Here is a 12710-nt window from a genome sequence, read left to right on the forward strand (position 1 = left end):
TATGTGATTTATCCGGTCCAATATGTCCAAACAAGTGAGGGCCCTAATAAACTCTTATATGAAGCTATTTTATTGCGGGATCACTATTTGCTCATACTTCACTTGTTTGAACAGGTACTCAAGCAACTTAGACCCCACCTAATTATTAGACGGACACAATTTTTTTTTTAAAAAATTGGTTTGGAGAAAATTTCTTTCAACCTACTTTAATAAGTGACAAGTGTCATTCAACATTTTTGGGTTTTTAAAAAATTAGTATTTGGGTTTCTAAATTAGTGGAATAACAATAAATGACTATTAAAATATTAAAAAAATATGAAAAATGACATTTGACACTTATTAAATTGGGTTGAATGAAATTTCCTCCAAATGAAATTTCTGTCCTTATTAAATTGCTTGAGCATCTATTTGTAGGGACGGAGTCAATACGTAAATGAGAAATATAATAAGATAGGAGGCCAAAGCATGAATAAAAAAATATTAAAATCGAAGATTAAATTGATATATATATATATATATATAGAAAATAAGATTAATCCATTGAGTATTAAAAAAATAAAAAAAGAACAAGATAAGAAACAAAATATTATTTGTTTCTTAATATATTTCAATTTTCAACTTAAACATCTATCAAAATAAAACCCGAAATAAAATCTTAACAAAAGAAAAAAGGGTCAAGTGTAATGATATAAGAATGACTAGAGTCCTCATTGAATTCTCTCAAATGTAATGTAACTTTTAAAATCACCAATAGATCAAAGTTTAATAACGATAGTCTCAAATTTAATGATGATTTTAAAATCATCATATTTCTACTTGCAAGAACAAATTAGTCTCTATCTGTTTCCTATGTGTAGAGAATATGTTTAAAAAATTGCAAAAAATGTCTCATAGCAGACTCTCTACATGAGCCTCAACCATGAGAATTGTTACAGTGGAACCCAAAGTATAAGGTTCTACTATTGCAATCCTTATGATTATTAAAATAAAATAAAAAATGTTTATCTTTCTTCTCTACTCTCTCCTCTTACAACTTTCTCCTCTTACAACTTTCTCCTCTCTCATCTCATATATATATATATATATATAATGAAATTTTTTTTTTAATGATATAAGTAATGATTAAGGAAATCTATTGAGGTGTATTTTGATATATAAAAATAAAAAGTAGTTTGAGTCCTTAAATATAAAAAATTGATGAAAAATATGCTGAAAATGCCCTAAACGAGTACCGGACGCTGCCCACCACGGATCATTGTCGGTTGTATTAGCAGTTATTTTCCAATATTATTATACTTGATTGTAAAGAACGTAGGCCATGATGCGATGGGATGACGTTTATGTTTCATCTGGGACCCGATATTGACGTATTTTGTGGGCAACACGCTTTAATTTAACCCCAATAAATAAAAATTACATTGGAAATAAATTTTAAGGCGCACACCAATTAATGCTCACCAGATTTTCAAACCCTGTACGTATATTTGTATCCTTCATGGAAACTTCATCTTGTTTCTGGTCTACTCGTTTCTCTTTTTTCTAAAGAAAAAACCTGGAAAATCACAGGCAGAAACAGAGTACTACGCCACTATAAATAAGCACAAAGGGAAGTTGTGTTTATCTAACCCTTCACAAACTTTCTGAGTCAAGCAAATAAGCACGACTGCTCTCTCTCCTTTCTCCCCCATAGAAGTGTTAATTTCCATCTTGATAGATTAATTTCTTGCTGCATTTCTCAAAGATTAATGGGGTTCATGAACAGTAATGAACAGGAACTGCTGTCTAAGATGGCAACAGGCAATGGGCATGGCGAAAATTCTTCATACTTTGAAGGTTGGAAGGCGTTTGATAATGATCCATTTCACCCCACCAAGAACCCTCAAGGGGTTATCCAAATGGGTCTTGCAGAAAATCAGGTAAAAATGCTTATAACCTTTCTTAATTAAGTACTATCATTCATTATATATATATATATATTTGAAGCAGAAAGTCAGCTGTATTAATCATGGGTTTGTTTTGTCTTGAATGTGCAGCTTTGTTTTAATTTGATTGAAGAGTGGATTCTGAATAACCCACAAGCTTCCATCTGCACCCCAGAAGGAGTAAATGAATTCAGAGATATAGCAATCTTTCAGGATTATCATGGCTTGCCAGAGTTCAGAAATGTATGGAACACATTCCATCTCTCTCTCTGTCTGTCTCTACAATATTATCAGATTGACTAATCAAGATTATTTTTATGTATATTAACAAGATATATATTTGGAACCAACAGGCTGTTGCCAACTTTATGGAAAAAACAAGAGGAAACAGAGTCAGATTCGACCCTGATCGCATCGTTATGAGTGGAGGAGCAACCGGAGCTCAGGAGATGATTGCCTTTAGCTTGGCTGACCCGGGGGAGGCATTCCTTGTACCAACACCTTATTATCCAGGGTACTATAAGAGATCCCACTTCAATTTTTCTACTTCTTTTATGCTTTAATGTTTTTCTTTCTAATGAAAATTAAAAAAAATAAAAATAAAAATAAATTGATAAAATAAATGTTAAGTTAGGTGCATATTTGATGGCTTTAAAAGCTTTAGTTTGACTTGGTAATTAATTGGGGCTGGTTTTCTTCGCATACCATGACTCTTGACCTTTGCTAGCTGCTGTCTTCCACACCTACCCACATTAATTATGAAATCTACTTTGATCAATATAAATTAACTTAAAGAGATGATATTTAGTCAACCAGACCGATGGCAACATCTCCAGCTCTTAAAGTCACCACCTAAGCACCAGGCTCAACTTTAGATTTCCGACAGAACTTTAGATTTCCGACAGTTTTATTTTCTCGTTTGTTAGCAATTTAGACAATAAATATAAATAACTGAACAAGTTTTAGGCTGTTTGTACTTTTATTTGGACAAATGAGTTTAATATCGACTCTCATATTTATTGTTCGAATTAATTTAAATAATAAATTAGTGGGGATCCGGATCCAACAAGTTGAATGATTGGTGGGGGCATGATCACATCCAATTTGCAGTGGTCCTCAAGTAAAGGGTTTACTCTCATACAAACCTCCAAACCAATTTTTGACAAAAAATTGGAAGATACTAGAGGAAAATGATCAGCTCCATCTTCCTCGAAGAAAAGCCTCTTGTTCTCAATTTTGAGCCAATTAGCATTAGTCCAAGATCCAGAAAAAAAAAATTGTAGTTGACTGATAGCACCACTTGAGTCAAAGGGTAAAGAATTTTCTTTTCAAAATGCCTGTAACAGTCAAAACAATGAGGGAAGCAATTACGCACTGATGGTTAAACGGTCAATAATTTGGATTAGTCAATGACAAAGAAAAGTATTTGAATTTAATATGGTTCCAAATTTTTACATAGATATATGCAAGACCTCTAGAAACATACAAAACATATAATTAATCTCTATATATGCAGGAGAAATGCTAAAACAATTTGGGTTTTTTATTGCAGTTTTGATCGGGATTTGAGATGGAGAACAGGAGTACAACTCCTTCCAGTAGTCTGTGAAAGCTCTAACAATTTCAAGGTGACAAGAGAAGCTTTGGAAGCTGCCTATGAGAGAGCTGAAATGGAAAACATCAGAGTAAAGGGCTTGCTGATTACCAACCCATCAAACCCTCTTGGCACTATATTAGACAGACAGACTCTAATAGAACTTGTAAGCTTCATCAATGAGAAGAGCATCCACTTGATCTGTGATGAAATATATGCTGCAACTGTCTTCAGCCAGCCTGGTTTCGTAAGCATATCTGAGATTCTAGAGGAAGAAAAGGAAATGGCGTGCAACCTTGATCTCATCCACATTGTTTATAGTCTTTCAAAGGACATGGGGTTCCCTGGATTTAGAGTTGGGATTGTCTATTCATACAACGATGCTGTAGTACAATGTTGTCGTAAAATGTCAAGTTTCGGGCTGGTTTCCTCACAAACACAACATCTGATTGCATCTATGCTGTCGGATGATGCTTTTGTCGACAGATTTATCTCAGAGAGTGCTGAAAGGTTGGAAAGTAGGTATAAGTTCCTCACTTGCCCTCTTGCTCAAGTAGGCATTGATTGTTTGAAGAGCAATGCAGGCCTGTTTGTGTGGATGGATTTGCGTCACCTGCTAAAAAACAAGACATTTGAAGCAGAGATGGAGCTGTGGCAGGTGATAATAAATGAAGTTAAGCTCAATGTTTCTCCTGGTGCTTCTTTTCACTGCTCAGAGCCAGGGTGGTTCAGGGTTTGCTTTGCTAACATGGATGACAGCACCATGGGAGTTGCTTTGAATAGAATCCAAACCTTTGTGCATAAAAATAAGGATGTCAGAAATCCCATTAAGAGAAAGCATTGGAACAGCAATCTTAGACTCAGCCTTAAAAGTAAAAGAGTGGATGATATCATGATGGGACAGAGCATGCGGTCTCCTCACTCTCCTATACCTCAATCACCTCTTGTTCGAGCCAGGACTTAGCCGTAAAAGACAGTGACTTTGCACCATTAATAGGCAACTTCCTAGATAAAGGCTGACACATTCTTTAATTTATTTTAAGTCAGGCAAAATAGTTGGGCAGAAAAATTGTTAGCTCCTGTTAACATAAGGTGTGTTTAGTGGTGCTTTCGTTCTAATGGGGATATGATGGTTTCAGCATCCCCCAGCTTCTGTTTCTTTCCTCAGTGCATTTTTTCTTTTTTCACATTCCAAGTGGGGGTGTAAAAAGTTGTTTGTATTTTCTAAGAAATTTTTTTGTAAGCATTCATTTAATTTGTAATGTTTGTTTGTTTGTTTTTTTTTTGTCGAATGAGATTAAAGACTCTTCGAATGTGATTTTTTTTTTTTAATGATAAATGATGATTTGATCGCCTTAAATTAAGGGATTATTTACCTCACTCTCACTCTCATACTCTCTAATGTTTATTTTTTTTGATGTTAAACTAAAAATTATCATTGAATTTTTTATTAATTAATTACTATTAAATTTTGGATTCAATAGTTTTTTTAGTGCGTGGTCTGTGTATTTGTAGTGGATTCGGCTTGGGTTTGGGTACTTTCACAACGGCCCATAATATAAACAAGTAGGAGCCAAACCAAAAGATACCACCAGCACGGGATGGTTTCCAACAACCAACAACATGGGTTGAGTAATCAAATTCACATTTGCTCCTAATTTTTATATATCTATTGATAGCTAAGTTTGGATACTTGTTTTTTAACAAGTAATTGCCCCAAATGGATTCACTTTCAGGATGGCCCAGGACCTAAAAATTCAAAAATCAAATCCAATCGGCCAGTCCACCTCAAGATAGGATTTCCGACAATCACCAACATCAACTGGGTAATTAGAATCTCAATTATACCACCAACGGCTAGAAAATTCCTAATCTTACCAAACAAGAGAAGAGTACCCAACCGTTGGATTTTGCATCCATCCTACGGTCTGATTTCAATAAAGAATTAGACCGTTGGGCATTCTTTAAAATTCAAAACTCTGAAGATAAATAGAAAGCTCAGAGCTAGGGTGAGGGAGAGAGAGAGAGAGAGAGAGAGAGAGAGAGAGAGAGAGAGATTATGGCATTTGGGGTGGACGAGGTGGCGTCTCCAAGTGTTTCTGTCATCGATGTTGTCGAGCTTTGGAGGAGTTTTTGGCTATGACGCCCAAGAACAAGAACAAGAACAAGAAAAGGAAATGGCCTCAAGAGCTATTGTTCCTCTGCAACTGCAACATCCCGGAGGGAGGAGGTACTTCCAATTCCTTTTTGGGTTTCGACCCCATCTCTGTTGGTTTGCATTTTCTATCTGTTAGTTTTTCTATCTGTTACTAACACATAAATGTATATACTAATGAAGGTGATCAGTTGTCAATTGCAAAGGAGACAGGCCGAAGCCGAAGACAAGTAGGCTCAATTTGCTGCATCCATAACATACATAGTATGCTAACATAAGGTTTGGAACAATTGGATCAAATGGCATCATTTCCATCACACCAGGTCTGCATCCCCTAATTGCCAAATTTGTTGCTTAGATAGATATATGTGCATAAAACTGATTATTGACCTTCATATTATTTCTAAAGGAAACATTAATTTAGTCTTCATTCTTATTACTAATGATAGAGTTGAAGCATTCATATTGCAAATGCACAATGTCAATAAAGCATTTATGTTATGCATATGTATTCTGCGGTTGTCCAGACTGATTATTGCTTAGATAAAGGATTATTTTCCCGGTTATATGCTCTGGGATCTGAGTAATATTTCAGTTCTGAGGGATCTTTGTTTGATGCCATTTATTATAGCTTGTTATTTACGGCAGTGTGTTCTAGCTTTTCTTTAATTCTTGGAGAACTCTTTTTGGTTTTCTACTGTTTCAGTATCATTGGTGTTTTAAGGTTTGTTGCTTCTTTAATCTATGTTTGTTGCTGACTTTCTGCTCTTCCCATTGCAATATGTTATTATTGTTTGATGCTAATAAAATAAAAAATCCTTTCTTTTATGAAGAAGTTCATAAAGCTAGAATATTAAATGTGAAATAATAAAATAGACACAAAAGATTTTACGTGATTCGATCAACGACCTATATTCATAGATAAAGCCCTAAGAGCAATATTATGTTCTTATTGTTTGATTTTTTTACGATACATGGCACTCCTATGTATATGAGAATTAGGGTAGATAAGTTTGGTAATGTAATCAAACTATCAAATCTAATTACAATAAAATCAATCAATCAGATTTAATTTGTCAAATCTGATTATAGGAGATTACAATTAATTACAATATTCTCTAACAATTTTCACCCAACTTCTGTCTCTTCTCAATTTATCTTCCTTCTCTGCTCTCTTGTTTTGCTCCTCTGTTTCCTCTCTTCTCTCTTTATCTCTCTATTCTTTCTTTTTCAGCTTCTTTTAGTCCTCCCTTTTTATCAATTTCCCTCTCTCACTCTGTGATCCTAATCAAAATTTTTCTTTCTGTTCTTCCACCCCCCCCCTCCTTTTTTTTTTTATCAAAATTCCCTCTCACTCTATGCTTTCTCCTTCCCTCTCTCACTGTGTTAATCCTAATAAAAAAAATTTCCTTCCTTTCTCTCAGCCTGTTGTTTTGCTCATCTATTTCCCTTTTCTTTCACCCATCTTCTCGCTCTCCTCTCTTCTCGGTTTCTCTTCCTTTCGTCTCCTTTCGCTCCTCTGTTCTTTTTTTTTTCCACCTTCTCTCTTGTTCTCTATTTCTTTCTTTTCTCCATTTTCCTTCTCAATTTTTTTTCCCTTTTATTTCACCTAGCTTCTCTCTCTCTCCTTCTTTTTTTTCTCTTCTTCTTTTTTCCAGCTTCTTTCTCTCTTGTTCCAATTTCCCTCTCTGCTGTGACGCTAATCAAAAATTTTGTTTCCTTCCTTTCTCTCATTACGTCATTTTGCTCTTTTTTTTTTTTTCTTCTCTCTCCTCTTTTCTCTCATTTTGCTCTTTCCTGTTTTTTTTTTTTTCGTGCTTTCGTGCTTCTTCTATCTGGTTTTCTATTTCTTTCTTTCTCAGATTCTTTCGTTGGTCTCTTTTTATCAAATTCCCTCTCAATTTGGGCTTTCTCCTTCCCGCTGTCACTTTGTGATGCTAATAAAAAAAAAAAATTTCCTTCTTTTCTCTCATTCCGTCGTTTTGCTCATCTATTTCCTTTTTTTTTTTCACCCATCTTCTTGCTCTCCTCTTAGTAGTAGTCTTTTCGATCCTCCTCAAAAAGATTTTTCGGTAATGTCGATGGGATGAGTGTGGCTAAGGGTAGGCAACAAGCATCAAGGGAAATTCTATCTGGGGTTGCTTAAGCAGCCAAACATAAAATTGCTAAGATGAGCTTGTGATAGGCAAGTTGACCCTTGGCTACTATTGGGTCGACCGGAGGGCGTGGACCATTGGGCGTCCTCGGTCAGTTACCAACAAGCCCTTGATTAAAAAAGGGTAGGATTGGATGACCTCTTAAAATCACTCTGTTTTGCTATAAAATGATTTACGGAAAATGATTCTTATTTTCACAGTAAACCATTTTTCCGACTTTGAGCATCTCATTTTCAAATTGGCACGGACTCTCCCAAGACCCGCTCAGACCTACTCGGAACTTGATCGGGACTCGCTCAGGACCCCGCAGAACTTGCTCGGAACTCGCCCGATAGCCACCCAAAACTTGACCGGGACCCGACCCACCGGGACCTGACCCACTGCGACCTGCCCGGAACCCGCCCTGGATTTGACTGAGACCCACTTAGGACCCGCCCAGGACCCTCTTGGGACCCGACCAGCCCTGCATGGGACCCGATCGAACCCGCCAAGACCCACTCGGGACTTGCCTGTGACCTTGGACCTAGGCATTCCAGCAAGGGACTTGCGAGTCCCTTGCTGGGACTCGCCCAAGGGCCTTGGACCTCGCCGAGACCTACTCGGGACTTGACCGGGCTTGCCCGTGACCTTGCTGGAATGCCTAGGTCCTGCCTGGGACCTCACCGACCTCGTTGAGACCTGCCCCCGGAGCTGACTGGACCTGCCAGGCACACACCTAGGACTCGACTGGACCTACTAGAGACTTGACCAGGACCTCGCTTAGACTCTCTCTTTAGGACTTGCCCGTACCAGACCGAACTTGCCCAGTATCTCGCTAGGACTCGCCCAGGACCCAACTGGACTTGCCTGGGACCACACCGAGACTTGATCGGGACTCGCCCAAGACCCACTTGGGACTCAACCGGACATGCCAAGGACCCCGTCAGAACCTGCTCAGAACCCGCAAAGGACTTGATCGATACCTACCCGAGACCCAACCAAACCTGCTCGGGGACCCACCCGAACCTGCCCGTGACCCTACAGGACCTGCCTAGGACTCCGCAGGGACCTAATTGGGACCTGTTCGAACCTGCCTGGGACTCGCCTGGGACCCAATCAGACCTGCTCGGGACCTTGCCAAGACTTGCCCAAGACCTGCCCTGGGCTTGATAGAAAACCGCCTATGACCCTTCCGTAACTCGCCTGGGACCTGACTGGACTTGCTTGGGACCCAACCAGACTTGCCTGGGACCCACCCTAGACTTGACCGAGACACGTTTTGGACCTGTCGGGACTTGCCTAGCACCAGCTTGAGACTTGACAGGGACTTGCCCAAGACCCGCCTAGGACATGATCGGACCCGACCGGACCTACCTAGGACTTCATCGAGACCCGCTTGGGACCCGACCGGACCTGCCTGGGACCCGCCCTAGACTTGACCGAGACCTGCGCGAGTCCCTGGAGGGACTCGCTAGAGACCCGATCGGACCTACCTTGGACCTGACCGGACCTTCCTTCACAGGACCCGCCTTGGACTTATCCGAGACCTGCCTGGGACCTACCCGGGACTTGACAGGGTCCCGACCAGACCTGCTCGAGACCTGCCCAGGACACTCTTGGACTTGACTGGTACCTCGTCGGGACCTGCCCAGGACTAGACCGAGACTCGCCTAGGACCTGCCTGGGACCCAATCAGACCTGTCAGAATGCGCCTGGGACCCGCCTGGGACCCGACCGTACTTGCTAGGGACCTGACCGGGACTTGCCCGAGACTCGACTAGACTGCCCGAGACCTCACTGCCCGGGATTTGATCGGGACTTGCCCAAGACCCACTTGGGACACGACTGGACCTGCCTAGGACCTCACCGGGTGTAATACGCCGGTTTACAAGGAATGGTTAAGAGATTTATAAAGGACCCAGTTTTATGACAAGAACCCATGCCCACATTTGCAACCTAAAAATCCTTAGACATTTTGAAGCACTAATCCGAACTTAACCTTTTTTGACTGAACGTACGCCAGGGTTACCGAACGTACGCTACTGTTTCTAGTAGAGGACGTACGCAGGGGGACCACCCGGATGTATGCTAACAATAGTACATTGGGGACCATCTAGACGTACATTGGGGGCAAACCCCTGGATAATACCTGGACGTACGATGAACCCTTTTACCCAATGTGTAATAGTACCGAACATCCGCTACTTTTCAAAATATTTGGTGAACGCCTCTAGCTTTTCCTCTCTATAAATACCCCCCCTAACATCCCCAACCCGATAGGGCTAGGTCTACACTTTATTTTCTTATTTTCTTTCTTTAATAATGCAAAGATCTTGTTACAATTTTGGTATCAGAGCAAAGGTTATAAGGTTCTGCAGACTTTTCAAAAAATAAAATAAATAATAATAATAATAATAATAATAATAATAATAATAATAATGAATTAAATTTGGGGTAATGGGAAGCCACATTTTGGTCAGGTAGAGTCAGTTGTTGTAGTCACTACTAGATAATACAAGATTCTTGTCTAAGTTGTTTAATGGTTGTTATATTATCGATTGTGAAGAAATGACGTCCCCAACTCACAATAACCAAGATAGCAACACTGAGTTCAACGACTCTAGGAGTGGAGAAAATGCTATCATCAACCATGAGTTAAACCCTATAACAGCGTTGGCAACTTAGCTTGTGAACCTGCTAGACAACGCCCGACGCGGGAAAGGATCCACTGGCGAAGAACAACAAGGATGCACGTTCGAAAGGTTTCGTCGGCAGCAACCCCCTACCTTTGAAGGAAATATGGGTGCAAAAGCTGCGGAAAACTGGTTTCTGCAAACAGAAAGGCTGCTAAAGGTGATGGACTGCGTTGATAATAAGATGGTTAGGTATGCTACTTACCTCCTAAGTGATCAAGCAAATCGGTGGTGGGAAACCAAGGAGGCACAAGTACGCAGCCGGCTAGGACTAAAGGAAGAGGGTCCCATTCCCTAGGAAGAATTCAAGAAGGAATTTTATGAACGATTATTTCCTCCGACAGTTCGACAAGCGAGGGCCCAGGAATTTACGGACCTAGTTCAAGGGTTAATGATAGTAGAGCAATATGCTTCCAAATTCATCGAGCTATCACGATTTGCCCCTTATCTCGTGTCGACAGGAGAGCTAGAAGCAAGGAAGTTTGAAGAGGTCTACAACCAAGCGTTATGAACCTTGTGGTAGGACTCCAGATTGGAAACTTATCAAACCTCGTCAACAAAGCTGCGATAATCGAGCAAACCCAGAATGCAAATTTGGGGTATTCCAACCAAAATGCAAATTCAGGGTATTCCCACCGGAGGAAAAGAAATGTCCCACAATGGAACCACTCTCCTAACCAGAATGCAAATTCAGGGTATTCCCACCAGAGGAAAAGAAATGTCCCACAATGGAACCACTCAGGAGAGCAACCCAGTAAGAAGAGATTTTACCAAACCCCATAGAGAAATTTTACACCACAACAATTCTGTCAACAAGGAAATAGTGGTCAACGTGCATCATGTCAGAAATGTGGGAAGCTTCATACCGGGAACTGTCTGTTTGGGCAGCTAGTATGTTACAGATGCGGGAAATCTGGACACTTCCTAAGAGATTGTAAAGCTCCTGCAAACAACCCAAGTGATCAGAAACGCCTTAAGGAACAGAAGAACCATACAACTGCTCGGGTTTATGCTCTAACGCCTGGTGATGCATCAGCGTCCAATGAAGTGGTGGCAGGTACCCTCCCTATTTCTAATGGTGTAGCTTCCGTTCTTTTTGATCATGGAGCAACGCACTCATTTGTGTCATACTCCTTTGCTAAAACATGTAACCTAAAGTTAGAATCATTAGATGTAAGCCTATTAGTTGCTACCCCAGTAGGAAAGACAGTCGTATGTACCTCGGTAGACGGTAGTTAGACGTTGTCTTGTGTCGATTAAAGGTCATGTCATGCTAGAAAATTTTGTAATATTCGAGATGAGCGGGTTTGATGTGATCTTAGGGATGGATTGGCTATCCATGTACCATGCGTGCATGGATTGTTTCCACAAGGAGGTAATATTTAGATTGTCAGGAAAAGAAGAGTCCAAATTTTATGGAAATCGAACTATCAACACGCCGAAGTTGATATCCACATTGGATGCAACTCGATTAATCAAGATGGGCTGTTTAGGATTTTTGGCATGCGTGACCGAGGTGAAAGCGGAAGCAAAAATTGAAGAGATACCTGTTGTACGGGAATTCACAGACGTTTTCCTGGATGAATTGTCGGGAATGCCTCCCAATAGGGAAATTGAATTCACTATAGACCTACTACCAGGCACCATACCCATATCCAAGGCTCATTCTCGCGGAGCTCAAGGATCAACTACAGGAACTACTCGACAAAGGTTTTATTCGTCCGAGTGTATCACCGTGGGGAGCACCTGTTCTATTTGTCATGATGGATCTATGAGATTATGTATTGACTATAGGGAATTGAATAAGGTTACAATCAAGAATAAATACCCGCTCCCGAGGATTGATGATCTCTTCGATCAACTCCAAGGGTTGCAAGTATTCTCTAAGATTGACCTTCGTTCCAGTTATCATCAACTCAAAATTCGGGAGGAGGACGTGCGAAAGTCAGCGTTTCGGACAAGGTACGGACATTATGAATTCTTAGTAATGTCTTTCGCTTTAACTAACGCTCCAGCTGCATTTATGGACATAATGAATCGAGTATTTCGAGAACTTGTTGACCGATGTGTGATAGTATTTATCGACGACATCTTAATTTATTCAAATACTCGGGAGGAAAACAAAGAGCACTGGTGTTGGACATCTTGAGGAAGCAACAACTTTATGCGAAGTTCAAAAAGTGTAAATTTTGGTTAGACAATGTGGCTTTC

At 40.1% G+C, this 12710-nt stretch overlaps 1 protein-coding gene across 1 annotated transcript; it reads left to right on the forward strand.

Moving 5' to 3' along the window:
• The first annotated feature begins 1497 nt into the window (after positions 1–1497).
• LOC132174768 (1-aminocyclopropane-1-carboxylate synthase-like) lies at positions 1498–4785 on the forward strand. Its single transcript, XM_059586444.1, has 4 exons — positions 1498–1916; positions 2034–2165; positions 2276–2436; positions 3475–4785. The coding sequence occupies exons 1-4, from the start codon at positions 1746–1748 to the stop codon at positions 4478–4480; spliced, it is 1470 nt and encodes a 489-aa protein (XP_059442427.1). The 5' UTR covers positions 1498–1745; the 3' UTR covers positions 4481–4785.
• The last annotated feature ends 7925 nt before the right edge of the window (positions 4786–12710 follow it).

Source organism: Corylus avellana, chromosome ca3 (assembly GCF_901000735.1).
Source record: "Corylus avellana chromosome ca3, CavTom2PMs-1.0".
Classification (NCBI taxonomy): Eukaryota; Viridiplantae; Streptophyta; class Magnoliopsida; order Fagales; family Betulaceae; genus Corylus; species Corylus avellana.

Coding starts and splice junctions, on each gene's coding strand:
- LOC132174768 (XM_059586444.1), top strand. CDS start 1,746: ATGGGGTTCATGAACAGTAATGAACAGGAACTGCTGTCTAAGATGGCA. Junction 1,917..2,033: donor TGGGTCTTGCAGAAAATCAG/GTAAAAATGCTT, acceptor TTGAATGTGCAG/CTTTGTTTTAATTTGATTGA. Junction 2,166..2,275: donor GCTTGCCAGAGTTCAGAAAT/GTATGGAACACA, acceptor TGGAACCAACAG/GCTGTTGCCAACTTTATGGA.